Source organism: Triplophysa dalaica, chromosome 18, assembly GCF_015846415.1.
Source record: "Triplophysa dalaica isolate WHDGS20190420 chromosome 18, ASM1584641v1, whole genome shotgun sequence".
NCBI lineage: Eukaryota > Metazoa > Chordata > Actinopteri > Cypriniformes > Nemacheilidae > Triplophysa > Triplophysa dalaica.
In genome coordinates, this window is record NC_079559.1 from 20295641 (window position 1) to 20313493 (window position 17853).

The following is a 17853-nucleotide window of genomic DNA, read 5'->3' on the forward strand; positions in this document are numbered from 1 at the left end:
CTGCAAAAAAATTCTTTCCTTTTTTTCTATTACAAATATCGAAACATTCTTAAATCAAGATTGACTTTCTCGAAAAAAAGTGACCTTAGATATTTAGTCTCTTTTTAAGGAGGAAAATATAAGAACTAAGTAAGTTTATGGTAAAAACATGCAAAAAAGTACACTTGAATTAGGCAGTTGAGAAAAAGGTCAAATTAAATACAAGTTTATTTTTCTTAACCCATTGGCAGATGCTTTACCATAAACTTACTTAATTCTTATATTTTTGATAAAACAAGACTAAAGTCGGTGCCGGTAGCCCTGTTGTTAGTAGACATATCGTGCCTGTGCACTTATGGCCTGACCCGGGTTTGATTTTGTTTGTCACTTGAAATTTTAGTTTCAATTTATCAAAATGTAATTTTTCTATACTTCTTTTTTTAATAGTGTTTTTTACACATTTTTGCGTATTTTTATGTTTTTTTCAGCCCCAATTATTCCCTTCCCGCTTATCACCTGGCAATCACTTGAGTTAAACGCAGTCACCTGTAGCTCTTAACTGAGGCAAAAGGCCAGAAAAAATGAAAATTTCAAGAGCTTTGGCTAAAAAACGACCATTTCAAAGGCAGGGTGTCATTCATTATTGGTCATGGAAATTCAACATTTTAGTAAGTGAAAGTCGGGGAAAAGTCAGGGAATTTGACATTTGGCTTAGAGTGGGAACCCTGGTATATTCATTTTACATGTTCTAGATATTTTTACTAAAAACAAATAAAAAAATGCTTGGTAAGGATGTCATTTTTTGCAGTTTACTATTTTTTGATGTTAAAATAAAGATTATTTCCTTTAAGTGTGTCCACAAAAGTGTTTTTATGCGGCTGAAAAACGTGTCAAATATTTGTTTAATTAGACGGCTAAGTAAACGATTACAAACAATTGAATAAAAGATGAACAAAAAGCTTTGTGACACGCATTGTAATGGCACAAACCCATGCAATCGCTTTCATGTTAAGATCTTCGGTAGTCTAAACAAATAATGTTTCATAAAAATCCCTCATACAACTTATGTTTCATTTGCAATACTGAAAATAGAAGGTCATGTCGAGCACATTGCATTGTGGGATACAGCGATATGCAGTGGGCTGTGTTGTATAATGCACATTTTGTTATCACCAGGTCATCCTGGCATTCTATGCATACAAAATAATCTCTGTACAGTTTACAAACTACACACATTGAGTAGTGTGGCTACTAAACAAATCTCAAGCTTTATATGTTTGATGTATGAATTGATAGTAAGAAAATGAGAGGTGTTTAATTGATTGTGTGTGTGTTTGTTTAGTTGTGTAGCTCAGGGCTGATGGGAAACACAGAACTGAATGTCGGTGCTGCTATTGCCTGCTTCCTGGCGCAGGAAGGGGCCGATATGAATTATGCCAACCATAAAGGTAAAAGCCCGCTAGACCTGGTGACAGACAGCAGCATACAACAACTCATCCGGAGCTTCGCAGAGAAGCACAGGTGTGTGTTAGAAAATGATCACTAATGTAATGATGCGATACAAAATATCTGTGCAAAACACAGTACTTTATAACCTAATGGAGCAACGAAACGGAGAATGTCAATTCTGATTCTAGATGTGGATGCTGACAGATTTGTAGCGTGTTCCATTTATAAGGGGTCGTCTTCCTCTATTCGACCCATATAGAATCTCCATTTCTAAAATTTCCTGTGATTCTGTGGCGGGGTCGGAAAATGACCAGGTGTGTGTTTGTGGGTTTTCAGACTTCAAGCGGTCACGTCCGGCACTGGGACGAGCAGCAGCAGCAGTCTCAGGCGAGTTCACACCACACCCAACACCATGACCAACCTGGCCATGCCCAGCACCACGGGTCCCAGCGAGTGCCTCATCTGTTCAGAGCTTGCCCTGCTCGTGCTGTTCTCTCCGTGTCAACACAGCGTCGCCTGCGAGGGTGAGCACCCCCACCACACACACACACACACACACAAGGAAATCAACTTGGGCTGCAGCCATCGATTATTTTGATTCTACTGATTTTTCAATCGATTAATTGCGTTTTTCAGGATAATAAAGACTTTTTCTTTATAAAAGAGCAATACTAAATATACAAGAGAGAATAAGACAGGTCTCTTAAAATGAACAACAAATTTGTTACCTTTTTAGAAAAAATTATTTTTTTATTGCTGAAATTGCATGAATTCATATCTGTGAAAAGTGATCCCATTTAATACTTTACATTGCCATATTACATTCAAAATGTATAAATAAGAAACATAAAAAGAGAGAGAATAATTTCTACGGTAAACAACTAACTTCAGTTTATTAGCATTTATGCATTTGGCAGATGCTTTTATCCAAATCGACTTACATTTCATTATCCTATACATCCCGTGGGATCGAACGCACAACCTTGCGTTGTTAACGCAGTGCTCTTACCAGTGAGCTACAGGAAAGCTAATAAAAAGTTTGTGAAATAAACTCTAAGAGCAACTGTGGAGATGAAGTTCATGTCCTCATAAAGCGCAGACGCAGACAAATTCATGAGCATCACGCGTTTAGCATGTTATACTGTGCAGTTCATTCACTCAGACACGCAGATAGACAGATGTTTATGGACTCAATGCAGCCGGGAAACAAGTTTCACTCGCAAAAGAGACCAAAACTAAGTAAAATAGCAGTTCACCATTTCAATAAGATATCTCTTATTTACCATCATGAGACATACGTGTGAGCGTGTGAACAGATTAAAATGCGTGTGTCAGGAGACTTTTGAGTCCAGTAACATGTATAAGCTGTGCGTTAGTAATAACGGTCCGTGGGGAAACGCAGTGCTCCATCTGAACTGTAGTTAAATGAATTAATAGAAGCTTTTAGGCAACAAAATTGCCTCGATGATTTTTTGTATTTGAATTACTCGAGTAACTCAATTAATTGTTTCAGCCCAAACATCAACACACTTTCATTCCATGTTACTCTCTTCCAAACCCTAATAGAATGTGTTCTTTGCTTAGAGTGTGCTCACAGAATGAAGAAATGCATTCGGTGCCAGGTGACAATAACCAAGAAAATTCGTCAAGGTAATTGCTTCGAATTGAAATGCATTCTGGTGATGTGGGTGGAAATTTGTGGGACCTTAATGTGATGGCCGGCTTTCCTGTGTCTCAGATCAAACCGAGGTTGAGTGCAGTCCCAGCTCAGAGAACTCCGAGCAGCACAACCTGCTGGAGCAGCTGCAGTCGCGCTACAGGCAGATGGAGGAGCGCATAACATGTCCCATCTGCATCGACAACCACATCAAGCTGGTGTTCCAGTGCGGCCACGCCTCCTGCATCGACTGCAGCTCCGCCCTCAAAACCTGCCCCATCTGCCGACAGACCATCCGCGAAAGGATCCAGCTGTTCGTCTGAGGAACGCCGGCCGCCTTTTTCTCGTAGTGGTCGCGTGGCTGTTCTTCAAACGGAGCTAAAGCGGTTGCCTATTTGCGCTTCATAGTCTGTCGAGCATCATCATTTAGAGGCAGTGCTGGATGTATGGCCCTCTCATGCCAGACAGCGGGATAGAGCGGATGCCAAATGGCTAACCAATGAGAACATGTGCTTGTCTGTGTGTGTGTCATGTGATGCGTCACCAGGGTTGTCATCCACTGGTACCGAAAATTTGACGGAAGAGAATTTCTACACGTTTCTGGATTTGTCAGATGTGTTTCTCCGCTCGTCCTGGTAGCGCGATGAGATCTTTACCCGTCGTGAGGTGTAGAGGTTCGTTCATAAACGATCGCCAGATGCTGTTCCATGCTGCTGAGCTTAAATGATACGATAACATTGAAAGACACAGCATGTGCGCTTCAGACATACGGTGGGCTGTGGCGCAAAAAGACGCTCTTTTAGGTAAATCTCACAAAACCTGAACAGATGGAGCATGTCCGGATTATATTTCACCCTAAAAACAACAGGAAAAAATAAAACAAATTATATTTTGCATAGAGAAAACGAAGCGTGTTTTTTTACCATCACTGCAATGTGACCGTTTTAATTGTAAAATGTTTATCATCATATAGTATTTATTGTATTGATTTATTAAATGATAATAAAATAGGTCACATTGCGAAGAAATAGACATGCAAAATATAATGTCTTATTTTTCTCTTATTTTCTTTTGGATGGATCCAGAGATAGCTGCTTCCTCCTAACTAAAATCTCAAACATTCTGAGATCCTCTTAAAGTACAGTCCACCGTGTTCTATTCTATGGTGGTTCAGAGGTTTATTAGCGAGAGGGTGATGTTGTACAGCTGCCTGTAACATATGCCTGTACTGCGTCACTCGCAGATCTAGAAGCTTTCCACAAGCGAGACATATACATAATGCATGCTGGCGAGAGTATTATCTATGTCATATATTGTGTCATGGAAACCATGTGTAGTGTTATAAGTACAGGCGTTGTGTAATTTCTACCCATGTGTGGTGATGGCTGTGTGTCTGTGCAAGGATCTGGATGAGAGACCCCTTTCGAGACCCTTGATAGTAATCTAGTAAATTAACCCACATGCAAATTTCCCGCATAATGGCAAAGAGCCATTTCATTCTTCTTTGAAGTACAAATGTCTTTATTTTGATGAACACAGAGAAAGATATTTGGAAGATTGCTTGTTACCAAACAAGATTTTGCCGCCATTGACTCCTATAGTCGGAAAAAATACAATGGTAGTCAAAAGTGCCCCAGAACTGTTTGCTGTCCTACATTCTTCAAAATATCTTCTTTTGTGTTCAACAAATTTTTTCCTACTATGGGAGTCGATGGGGGGCAGAATCTGGTTTTATAAGCATGTTTTATACTTCTGATAGAACATGAGCTTGTTTACTAAGGACACTCGGATAACGGCGAATTTAGGACTGTAGGAGATTGAACAACGTAGATTTAAATTGAAAGAGTTTATCCTCACTAGGTTATTCCGAGTAGAGTGTTGAAATTCTCCCATAGCCATTCTGAATTTGGCCTTGTTTTGGCGTCAATGCATCTCCTTGTGTATTCTTACCGTCAATTAAGTGTTTTTGTTCCAGAAGGGCTCACTGTACGCATATACGAAACTGATTCTATTTCAATGTGTTCATCGTCCTGTTACGGCTGTTTTTGTAAATCCCACTTTTGGGGCTAGCCAATGCAAAGATTTGGATGTCAGAAGAGGTATCTTGCTTTCATGATGGGGAAAATAGTGCCAAAATGTGTCAAAGTGCGCGAAAGAGCACAGTTATGTACAAAAGCATCATGTCCTTCTTTGTACTATTTAGATAGTGAACGTCATTGGTTCTTGTTACAAGGATGCATTAGTTACCTTGAGTAGTCGTTTTTGTTTTCAGATTTCTGAAAGCGGAAGATTTGTGTTGGTTTATTTCAGTTAAAAGGACAACAGTAGGACAGCAAAGACAGCCTCGGCTTTAAAGAATAGAAAGACTTTGTGTTGTCAGTATCTGCTACCAGCTCCCAGTGTACAGTACAGCGTGCGTCTTTAAGGCATCTGTTTACAGAGCTCCATTCCACTGAAAAGAACTATTAAAAGATTGCAATGTCATTTATGTTACTGTTATATAGAAAGTATCTTACAGTAAAGTTTATATTATGATGTAAGTGACAAAACGTCATATGCAATACAACGTGCCATAAAGTACATACGTGCATTATGGTTTGCATTTTGTGCATTCAGATACATTGGGGGGGTCATAATTGGACGCTGAATTCCTCCAATAATTTGGCTAAATAAATGATTAGATGAACTTGATATTTTACTTATGTTTCAATAAAAAATGTTTGTTTCGTTTGACAATCTAGAATTCTCCTGGTACTGTCAAATCAATACTTGATGTGCTGTACATAATTCAAAAAAGTACGGCCAAAAACACAGTATTTATAAGGTAGTGGAGTAATGCTGAGTTTTGCATTAAGGAACGTGTGTCAAATAATTATTTAAGCAAAAAAAATGATGTCTGTACAGTATGTGGAGCTTTAATGTTGGCCTTACTGTCCTATATTTATTTTTCGTTTTTTTCATTCCTTTTTTGGTCTTACACTTTTCTTTTTTCCAGGTTTTACTCTGTACAAATATTTTGCAGTAAATATTGAACTGTTTTATAAACATATATTTATGGGTTTGTCTTCTGTGAGCTGTAGGGATCCAGAATCTTAACAATTAATAAGTGACAAGTAATTTTCCGCACTTTTAACACGGCCAAAAATCATCATATGAAATATTTTAGTAATGCATAGTAATATAATCATAATGGTCATTGTCATGAACAGTGGACAGAGAACCTAGACGCAGACAGATCTCGAAACCAAAAATACTTTGTTAATGTGAGAACACAAAACAAAACCCACAGTGGGAAATTCATAATATTAGAACAACAAAACACTTCCCACGAGGGGGAATAAACTGGAGCATACAAAAGGGAACTGAAACGCATACTTCAAAAATAACTAAAGTACAGGACCACGGCAGAGACAAGATTTCCAGACTAGATGTTACATGACATGCACTAGGAACAATTAACCGCATGGAACAAGAGACAAGAGACAAGAGGCACTTAAATTGGGGCAATAACCAAGGACAATAATTCAGGGCAGGTGACGGGCAGGTGGCAGGAATTAACACTAAAAGAAAAAAAAGCGGGAAGCTACAAGTGGCAGGTGAGGGGAATGAAACACTAATGTGAAGCAAATGGAGAAAACAAGGGGGCGGGGCCAAGAGACAAGATCGGAGAACACGCGGCGCAAAGTCATAACAAACAGCAACGTGTCTTCACACAAGACGTAACACACACACACAAAACGTGGTACTGCCATGACCCTGTCCACAAAACTAGGAATCTCTGGTAAAGAGGGACAGGACCATGACAGGTAATGCTATACGGAAAAATTTAAGAAAGAGATGGTTCTTTAAAGAATCTTTGACTGAATGGTGTTTTACAGAACCAAAAATGTTTATTCTATGGTATCACCGTGAAGCTACGCCCAGCCCTCCAGATGTTGTTTTTTACTATATGAAAACTATAAGCACTGTCAAAATTAAAAAAGCTAATATTTTGTAAAAACATTTTGGGAAACATTCCCAATGTTTGTGTTATTTCAGCTTCTGTACCCTCACTTTTTGTGGCAAAAAACAAACCATTAGAATATATAAATATATTTTTTGCAAGAGCACTCCCTGGATCACAAGATCATAAATGGCAAATGACTTGTATTTACCATCATGTATAATTTACTCACAGCTTTCTAAGGCCACTTTTGATCATCACCACCCTATAGTGGCGCATAAAAATTTGAAATTAACCAATTCTCCAAACTACTTTTTCTCGAAATGTGGGGATTAATAGAAGCTAATATTAATAGGAATTAACCGAATGAATACATATGATATATGAACTTTGTATTAAACACAGATGCAATATTTGTAGAGGACAGGACGAAATCCAGATTCTCACACAAACGGAATGCTAAAGTCTACCCTAGACGATCTCAGGTCAAAAGTAATACCCTGGACAAGTTGACAGTCACTCAAACAACCACATTCACATCTATACAGGCAATTTACTAAGAATCTGATCACTACAAAAAATGACATTCCTACTGAGCATTTTTGTACGGTTTTATAGTATAAATATCTTCACATTCTTAAATCAAAATACATTTTCCTGACCAGAAAAGGGACCTTAGACATTCAGTCAGAATTAGGGAAATTTATGTTTTAAAACAAGAAAAATGTCTGGCAATGGGGTGAGAAAAATATTCTTGAATTTTGTAAGAAGTCTAACCATATTTTGAGTTCATTATATAAATATATATTATTTTATAAAACAAGACTAAATATGTTAAGTCACTTTTCCTGTCAAGAAAATGTAACTTGATTTAAGTCGTTTTGGAAAATTAGAAAACAATAAAAAATTGCTTAATAAGAATGTCCGTTTTTTTGCAGTGATCAACATGACTTGGTCATTAGGGGAAAGGACACAATCTTCAGGTTCTACATCAGGGATGATTCATAAGCATAGTGAGAATTCTGTAATCATTTACTCACCCTCTTGACTTTTCAAACCTGTATGACTGTATAATGTGTAAACCGTATAAACACAACAGAAGATATTTGAAAGAAAGGTAGTAACAGAAAACCGTTCGTCCACATTGACTTTTCTTCATACAATAGAAGTCAATGGGGACCATTGTTAAATGATGATAGAAATTTTGTTTAGGGGGTGAACTACGGTACCTTTAATCATGACTTGACTTAATTTGACATATTACACATTTTACACATAGCTTCCTGGAACATGCTGCAATAGTTATATGATTTTCTTTTCAACAGGTTTTTCTTTAATTTCTTTCCATTTTTTGTTTTTCCACAAGGTTAAGCAGGATAGGGATTTGAGATGACACGGGCCTCCGACTTGCCGTAGAGCACGCAAACCCAGAAGAGGAGGGGCTATGTATATTAGCTAATACGTTTGCATTTTGAGTGACGTGTGACGTTAACTTAACGTCAATCGGCGCAGGGGATTACTTTAAGACGTGTCGGCGTATGACATTAATTTAGCACCAGACGGCGCTTATTTAACGCCTGGCGGCGTTAAGAAATCGGTGTTTTAATATTAATACGGCGATCCAAAGCACGCGAATTGTGATACTGTTGGCTTTCGATACGCAAGAGGCTCGCGCCAGTTATGAACTTGAGTGTGCAGGTGGCGCGCACTATTACCTCCCACAACAGAGAGCTGCCTGCATGTGGCGTGTTAAATATCTCTTGTCTTATTTTATCAACAGATGTACACTATCCTGACTAAAAACGTTATAAAAACGAATATTTAAAAAGTAAACGGCATGAAAATCATTAATGTAAATCAAAAAAAGTACAACGTGCCATTAGCTTTACCTGTAGGTCATGTTATTACCAAAATATGTGACGTAACTGGACCGTCCTTGGTTATCTTGTAACGTCATGAGTTCGTGTGGGCGACGTCATGAATTGGTCATTTAATGATAACGAAATTACGTGCATGGGACGTGCCAGCTACGTTGTCAGCTGGTAAATCATGAAATTACCAAAAATGATCAATACATTACGATCTTGTATCGCTCCCGCATCATATTAAACTGCATTTATTACTAAAAAAGGCAAAAATGCAGATGTCATGTTAATGCACACACCTTGTAACGTTACTCTACTAATGACGTTCACTCCCAGTGTGCTGCTGTGTGAACTGAAGAATGCGCTAAATAACGCAGCCTAACGCCGTTTTCATAATAAGAGTTTTAAAGGGGACTGTAAAGCGATATCAAATTCTACTACAGATTACATAATTACTCACAATATTTTAGCTGGGCTAAGCCAGAACTTTATGTGGGCTTTAGCTCCCCTTAAAAGGGCCTAGCAACGCCACTGTTCTACACAACATCTGCTGTTCATTAATTATTTGTAGTGCAGAGTTTCTGCATTTCTGACCCTAGTGGACATGAAGTTTTTCCACCAGGGTTTCAAAGGTTGAGACATTAAGATGTCTTTCATCTTTTTTTTTCTATTTCTATCAAGAGGGCGGTTTGAACTTGCATGACACGTTTTTGGTTTGGTGCAGTACAAAGTACAGAGAGAGAGAGAGAGAGAGAGAGAGAGAGAGGTGGGGACCAAAGAAAGTAAAGCAAGCTCCAAGAACTAAAGAGCTGCCAGATTCATTTCAACAAAGGAGCAAAAAGAAGCAAACGACACATTTTCACAATATTGGAATTCCCTGAAATGGCCTCAGTGAGTAATCTCTTCAAGTTATTTCACCAGCACTAGAATGTCAAAAGCTACTGCATACTAGTGAAACATGTGAAAATGAATAAGTTCAAATTCACAGACAACATGATTTTAAAAGAACAAATGCTATGATTTGATAAACATATGCAAAATTTAAACACACTTTTTATGAAAAAGGAGCCTGTTTTTAATAAGAAGTTCATGAGGTGCATCACACTGAAGGAGTTTCTTTTGCCATACCAACCGGCTGTACATTATCCCGCTTATTACACAGCTACATGCATCATAAAGACATTAATTCAATTCTTTGACATGAAATATTGCTTTCATGTATTTTATTGTTTGCTCATATGTGACGACCACCCGTTAGGTTTCAAGGCAAAGAAGAACAGTTCATTTGGTTTAATAATTTGTAAATGGAACCTAAAATATGTAATTTATCAGACATTTCTTTTTTAATTATGTGTAATATGTAATATGATGTGCCCTGATGACTCTGTTAGTGTTAAGCAGTTGTTATCCGGGACAGACCTTGAAGTGTTGCAACTGACCAGTGAACAATGAGAATCAAGTATTCCTGAGCGCTGTGTAATGATGTATTACTATTAATATATTGTTACTGAAAGCTAAAGTATCCAAAAGCTGAACTGTTAAATTCTGCATTTGTATTTGTAAAAGTGAACCATTTTTTTATTATTATTATAATAATACAGATGAAACTGCAGAGTCGGCCTGTGGTCTTTGACTTTGAGGGCATTTCTATGACCCACTTCTTCACTGACAACTGGGAAAATGTGAAGAACTTCCAGGCAAGACCAGATGACATTCTAATCGCCACTTACCCCAAAGCTGGTGAGTGTGCTGATATTGAGAGATACTGTAAGACTACTGTACTGTAGGCTAACTCTTAACCACATAATCAGAGGACTTTGTATTTTCTTCCCAATATTGACATTTAAAGAAGAGAAACTGTGAAGTTGAAGTTTTTTGCATTCTGTCAAGAAATCGCTTTTTAAACTTAACTTACTAGCACAACAAAGTCCTGCAAACATTCAAACATCTCAATACAAACTTTGCTGTAAACTTTACAAACTGACAGTCAACACTAAGCCTGACTGAGCACTCTTGGAATATAAAAATTCAACACCGTAAAGCTAAAAGTAGTCATGAAAGATGTAAGACAGACCCAGGGGGTTATGAACCCTTTTGCGGTCTTCGGGGTCTTTTTAACCCGCAAATGACATTTGCTAAAATAAAAAAGTAATCTTTGTCCAAATGGCATGATACTTTTTAAAGTGGTCAATACTTGCTAGATCTACAAAAATTGGAGTGATATCTTGATTATGTGTTGGTATGGGTAAAAAGTCACACGGTCTCTGGCTGGTCTAATAGCACATAAAAAGTGGTATCAGCTCTCTACTGGTAAAAGTGACCATTATTTATGTTTTAAAACTGCATTTCCAAAAGATGGGCAAAAATCTTACACTTAACCACCTCAAATGATCTGTTTTATCCCCATGAATGAAAGATAGAAATGTGGGTCTTTTATAAAACAAATTTTACATTAAAAGCTGTTTTTGTTTAAAACCTATTTAAAACATTATTTATATACATTTTAAAAATGTCATTAATCCTCCAGAAACTGGAGTTAAAACAATAATAAACGGAGTAAAATTACATTTACATTTACATTGTAACTTTGTTACAAAATTACATTTTGTTGCCTGAAATACCATGAGTGAACACCCCAAACAAAGACCACATAAGGGTTCAGGACCAACATTGAAATCCAAAAAGTTTTTCTGCGTTTAGTCAAATGTATCATTTTGTGCTGTCTACAGTTTTTTCAGTTATAAATGAGAAGGCTTTGTGTGACTGTCATGTTCTCAAACACTTTCTTTCCATTGTTATGCTGCTGCGCTGTAGGTACCACCTGGGTTTCTTATATACTGGACCTGTTGTATTTTGGCAAAGATAACACACAGACAAAGCCCATTTATGAGAGCGTCCCATTCCTGGAGTCCTGCTTTCATAAGATTCCAGCAGGTCAGACGTTTTCAATTCACTTGATCTTGATTTCAAGACGTCATGCGACATGAGACTGGATGAATGAACTGGGATCTAAACATCACCTAGAAACTTATTTGAACAAGTAAAAGGGTTAAAGATATTTGTGTTTTCTTATCCTAACACAGCTTAGCGATTATAAATATGTGTCAATGATTAGTCTCTTGTTTAACATGTTGGATACATATTGATTTTCATGTGAGGAGTTCTTGACACATTGTCCGTGTAATGCGTTTCACATTCAACTCATGCTCTTTTACAATATTTTCATTTACAGGGACTGAAATGGCAGATAATATGACGACTTCTCCTCGTCTCATCAAAACTCATTTACCTGTTCAGCTGGTGCCCAAATCCTTCTGGGAGCAAAACTCAAGGGTATAGTACTGTATATATCACAGTATGCATTAGACTCTTTGCCAGCATGGCTGTGATTCAGCAAAAGGCCACAGATAATGACAGACATGCTAACATTACATAGCTGAGTTGAACAAGACGACTGCAAGTGTGATGCTGCTTTTACAGTAACAACAGCACAGGTGTAACAGCTGGTCAGTTACTCTGTGGATTTGTGCCACGACAAAGGAAATAGGTCCTGAAACATATTTTGTGAAAGTGTTGATTAAGACGGCGCTTATAAGGTTTACTCTGAAGGCAATACTGTGCTCAGTGCTGGGTAACTTACTCTGGAAAAGTAATTACTTAAAAATTTGTGTAAAAATTTGATTATGGCACAAATTACTCTCTCCAAAAAGTATTTCATTACTTATTACTAAATAGTTTCTTTATCCTACACTATAAAACTTTACTGTAGTAAAAACTTGATGCAGATTTAATAACTACTTAATCCAACTTTCCAATTTGTAATGTTTTCAATTACTTTAATCAAAATCGAAATAACAACACTTTGACCTTTGAGATTCAAAATGAGCACGAAGAGACTGGCATTAGTACACCAATACTGGAAAAAAATTATTCTTCCTAAGCATTTTCATTAGATTTCTAGTCAAAATATTTAAAACATTTTAAATGTTTTTCTAGTAAAAATGTATATATTATAATTATTTTGTAAGGATCTAGTATTCTGTTTTTTTATTTGTTTATTTTGGTATGTACAGCGCACTGAAATGTGCTATAGAAATAAAATAAAATAAAATAAACAAACAAACAAAACTTCTTAAATTACGAAACATTTACATATTACAGTAAGTCTTGTTATATGAAAGAAAAGAAACTGGGTAAGTTTATGCTTAAAACAAAATCTACAGTAAGTTACTGGCAACCCTGTTGCGAAATTTCAGCAAAGTTTTAAAGTGTAAATCAACCTTGAATAAAAAATCATTCAAGTATAGAAAAGAAACATCTTATTTTTAACTTAAATTTAAATATACATATAACTACATACATTATTCTTATTAACTGACCAAAGTATTACAAATGTGTTAAGGATACATTAAAGCATGCATTGTAAAGTAAGACTTAAATTTCCACTATTGAATATATTACACAGTATTTACTGTAATTTCATAAGAAGTAACTGTAATTAAATTACAGAAAAATAAGAGTAATCCTGTACTTTACGGTTTCAAGGGAAAAGTTATTAAATTACAGTACCTAATTACTAAGTAGTTACACCTACACTGACCTTGACCAATTACCTTTTTTTTATCCCCAATGACCTTTAGCCAAACACACTGTTCCCCTATAGACAAAATTAAACTTGGTTAAAAAACTGATACTGAGTTTCACAGAATCCTTCTCCTATTTCAGACTTTGTACTGTTCACACCATATATTCTTGTCAGAGAAACTGCAAATACAGGTTAAGGGATACAGAACAGTGAGCAGTATATCAGCTCTCTCTTTTAACTGCCATAAATCTGACAAATTTATCTGAACGTTCACTTTAGTGCTAGGACTGATCTATAGCACAGTGCCTATTATATTACTAAAGATATATGTCTAGAGGTTCCTAAATAGAGAAAAGGATCTTTCTTACTAACTGACACAACAATGTGTCACAACAAATAGCATGAGAGAATACAGGGGCCTGTTTGTCACGATGGGAACCGTGTTTGATCTGATTTCTTATGTTCGAAATCTATATTTTTAATGAAATTGTTATTTTATTAGTATTAAATTGCTGTTTCTGGTAAACAGTGCTGCGTATATGTAGTAAAGTATAATGAAGTATAATGCGGTCCACTTGTTGTTTTTTATGTGAAGAAAACTTTCTTTTCATTAATACACAATTGAATAAAAGTCCTGTATCGTCATAATTTATGTGCTTTTTTTCATTTTTTCATTCCAGGTGGTGTATGTAGCCCGTAATGCAAAAGACAATGCCGTTTCCTATTTTCATTTTGATCGAATGAACATGGTACAGCCTGAATCAGGAGACTGGAACACCTTTATACAGAAGTTTATGGAAGGAAAGAGTAAGTTGACACATGGTTAAAATAAACATTACATTGTAAGATCAGAAATTCATTTAAAGATGATGCTGTAAGCTATAAACACGAGAAGAGTAAAGTTATTTAAAATATCCTAGAAAGGTAACAGTGAAGAAATTAATTTCACTCCACAGATGTGTTTGGTCCGTGGTTTGACCATGTCAGCGGATGGTGGGAGAAGAAACAGACATATTCTAACTTACAGTACTTGTTCTATGAGGATTTGGTGGAAGTAAGATCTGTTCATACAGCAACAGTTTCTTTTCATACTTTTGTCAGCAGTGTGTTTAAAGTGTGTTGTGTGCACGACTCTGCAGGACACCGGACGTGAGGTGGAACGCTTGTGCTCCTTCTTGGGATTATCGACTTTACCTGAGGAGAGAGAGAAAATAACAAAAGGAGTTCATTTTGATGCCATGAAAGAGAACAAGGTGACCAACCATGCTTCAATTCCTTTCATGGACTTCAAGATCTCACCCTTCATGAGGAAAGGTTAGTGGGATCCTCTCATCTAAACTCATCCTAATAACAACACTCAAGTCTTTCACCTGATTTTCTGCTTTTATTTGTGTTCTAAAAGGTAAAGTTGGAGACTGGAAAAATCACTTCACTGTGGCACAAAATGAACAGTTTGATGAAGTCTACAAACAAAAGATGAAGAACACCACTGTCGAGTTTCGGACTGAACTGTAAAGCTTGTGTTCTGGACATTGGTGTCACTAAAAAATAAATTGAGTCATTAATAATTTAGTTCTGGTACTGAAAGTATTGTTTCCCTTTATTTAGGTACAGAATATTGTGAATATCATATGAGTAGAAATAATAATCAGTTGAATAATAATAAAAGTTGTCTCATATCTTTATACCTAATAACAACCTTTAGTTGATTATTGTTCCCGAAATACCTTTAATATCTCACACTATGAAAGCTGTTACTGGGATGGTACCTTTAAAAAATGTTGTATGTAGACATGTATATAGTTGCTACCAATATGTAGTACGCTTCTAACAAAATAAAGTTTGTCCAACAAACTGTATTGATTTTAGACAGATGCCCTTTTTCCTCTTAATTAAAAAGTAACACCAGTTACTACATAATTGAGATTATTAAATTGTCATAATTAGTTTTATTAACACTGATTTTATCATAGACATGGTTGAACAGAACCAAAATCATTCCACCTTTTACACAATTTTCGATGCAAATTGATAGCAAGAGCTGATGTAGCTTTTCCAATGAAATGCCTTTTGAATAAAACATCATTTATTTTCTCTTTGAGCCTAATTTAAGCAGTACCTCTTTATAACCTTCTCTTTATTTTAATTCAACATCAATCATGTAGCCTCAACTTTAACATATTATGTTAAATGACTGAAACAGTCATCAGCTTTTTAAACACCTGACACACAGAGATTGAACTTGTTTACATATGTTAAATGGTTCGGGACCTATCTTGCAATCCTGAACTCAACTGATGTGGAAAAATTAAGTTATCTAGCCAATTGCTTTGACTCACTGTAACTTAAATATTTGTGTAAACAAATAAACACAGATATTTAAGTTAAAAGTACACACAGTATTAAGTTAAAGTGCATTAAATTAAGTTGTGCCAAGAGATGCCATGAATGATTTTTAGAGTGTTCTTTTATATGCCTAAATATAAAAAAGAGATCAAACTCAGAAAAAGTGTTTTCCGTAATCTACTGCAAAATTTTACAGTCACAATTTTTTTTTATTAATCACCCGTCCCAATTTAATGTGACTATTCATATTGTAATGTTTAATGCTATGCTATATTGGTTCTCTGTTCTGTATACAATAAAAATAATAATACAAAACAAGTCCTAATTGAATACAGACTTCCTTGTCTTTTACATTTAAATATCCCCAAGATTATGGATTTTCATCCATATTCTCTCAATTACATAAGAGTTGAATTTAGTTAGGAATTGATCTTTCTTGTAAACCCCATTTTTTTTCATCTTCTTCCGATCGTTATGTTATATTTGGATTTCTTGCTATCGACATTATTTCATGCTGTGTCTAAGAAACCTGTATTTTCTAGTGCCTTGTTGGACATTATAAAACAAATCTGTTAGTTGAGTTTTATCTGTGAACAATGGTTCAATCACAAATTATATGTTGAGCAAATGAGGATTTTTTTACAATTTTTTTTACAAAATCCTGTTGTAAAATAACTTTAAATACTGTAGCTTTTATTAATGTATAAGCTTAATTAAACATGTATAATAGTAAAGCAACATGAGTGAGTTATTTATTATTTATTTTCCTAAAATAAATATTTGGAAAATGGTTATACACTAAGCACAAAATGTCAACACAACATATTCTTTACCACATCATTTTAATTAGAAATCAAGTCAATCACCGGAAAATATATCATTGGAAAGAGTATATAAAGTGTATAAAATAAAATAAATTACTAAGCTCCCATGCTTCAAAGGCAATTGAAAACTATTACAGTATTGTTGAGAGACTTGCATGGTCTAAATTTCAAAACGATAAAATGAAACCAGTAAAACCCTTAATCCTACCCTGTCTTTGAACTTTAATGTTCATGCAAAGAGCATAATGTAGTCTGATTTAACAAGACTCATGAAAACATGCTGTTGTTAAACCTGTAGATGAAGTTAAATGTGCCCAGAACCGTGCACATCTGATTTAATAGCTCAATTATGGCATACTGGTGTATTTTCAAAATGTCCACTAGATGGCGCCCTATACAGAAACTACTGAGCTCATAAAGTCGCCATGAACTTGGACTTGATTGATTTCATAATAATTAGAATTTTGCACTTGTAGGACACATGTAGGAGAGAGGAATCTGTGACTATTACATTACATAATCTACTCTCAGATGTAGTTGGAGTGAATGCCTCTGTAAGAGGACATTTGTTTGGATGTTGACACTCTAGGCACGTGGCTGGACTATCAGATTATTTTAAATGATTCACTATTATTATTACTTTATCAGATTATTTTAAATTATTCACTAATAAACCACATATTAATGGGATGAAATTAAAAGCTTTCACATTGGTTACTCATAATTAGGGTTAAGCATTATCATATAGTAGGCGCTTTCATTCAAAGCAAATTCAAAAGTGAGGAAAATAATGAAACGATTAATTATATAATGGTTCAAAATTGTTAATAATGACAAATTATGTTAGCAACTGAAATTACCAGGGCATCCTTGATGTGCATGTTTTACTTCAAAAACATTTATTTGTTTTGAGGTTTTTGTTAGTAGTATTTTACTACAACTATTGTTATTCCTAACAATTTCTTTCACCTCAAAGAAAACAACTTGTATGTGCACTTATACAGTGTACCTCAGGAACCCCTGTAACTCTCTCATGAACCACCAAACCCAGACTGCTTATGGACACTTAGAAAACTAGAACATGTTCTGCTCTCCTGTCTATCGGCCAAAAAATCACAGTGAAATAAGAATGCCATTTCATTTAATGGACATTCTATTATGTAACTGAGGGTATTAATATCAACGATTTATTTTACAATATCTTA

The 17853-nt window shown here is 35.7% G+C and overlaps 2 protein-coding genes across 4 annotated transcripts in view; both read left to right on the plus strand.

Moving 5' to 3' along the window:
* mib2 (MIB E3 ubiquitin protein ligase 2) overlaps positions 1-6134 on the plus strand; it is a 41809-nt gene extending 35675 nt beyond the window's left edge. For all 3 annotated transcript variants that reach the window (XM_056772911.1, XM_056772908.1, XM_056772912.1), the window contains 4 exons: positions 1322-1500; positions 1765-1952; positions 3013-3078; positions 3167-6134. In XM_056772911.1, coding sequence (XP_056628889.1) covers positions 1322-1500; positions 1765-1952; positions 3013-3078; positions 3167-3408 — 675 coding nt within the window. In that variant the 3' untranslated portion in view covers positions 3409-6134. The remainder of the gene's footprint in view (positions 1-1321; positions 1501-1764; positions 1953-3012; positions 3079-3166) is intronic.
* Positions 6135-8350: 2216 nt separating this feature from the next.
* LOC130440084 (cytosolic sulfotransferase 3-like) lies at positions 8351-15337 on the plus strand. The gene is made up of 8 exons (XM_056772934.1): positions 8351-9784; positions 10495-10633; positions 11708-11827; positions 12126-12226; positions 14159-14285; positions 14435-14532; positions 14618-14792; positions 14881-15337. The coding sequence occupies exons 1-8, from the start codon at positions 9776-9778 to the stop codon at positions 14991-14993; spliced, it is 882 nt and encodes a 293-aa protein (XP_056628912.1). The 5' UTR covers positions 8351-9775; the 3' UTR covers positions 14994-15337.
* The last annotated feature ends 2516 nt before the right edge of the window (positions 15338-17853 follow it).

Bases quoted from the DNA above. Each gene is read 5' to 3' on its own strand.
- LOC130440084 (XM_056772934.1), top strand. The intron at 12,227-14,158 runs GTATAGTACTGT...TTTTCATTCCAG, and splicing joins TCTGGGAGCAAAACTCAAGG to GTGGTGTATGTAGCCCGTAA. The intron at 14,533-14,617 runs GTAAGATCTGTT...ACGACTCTGCAG, and splicing joins TCTATGAGGATTTGGTGGAA to GACACCGGACGTGAGGTGGA.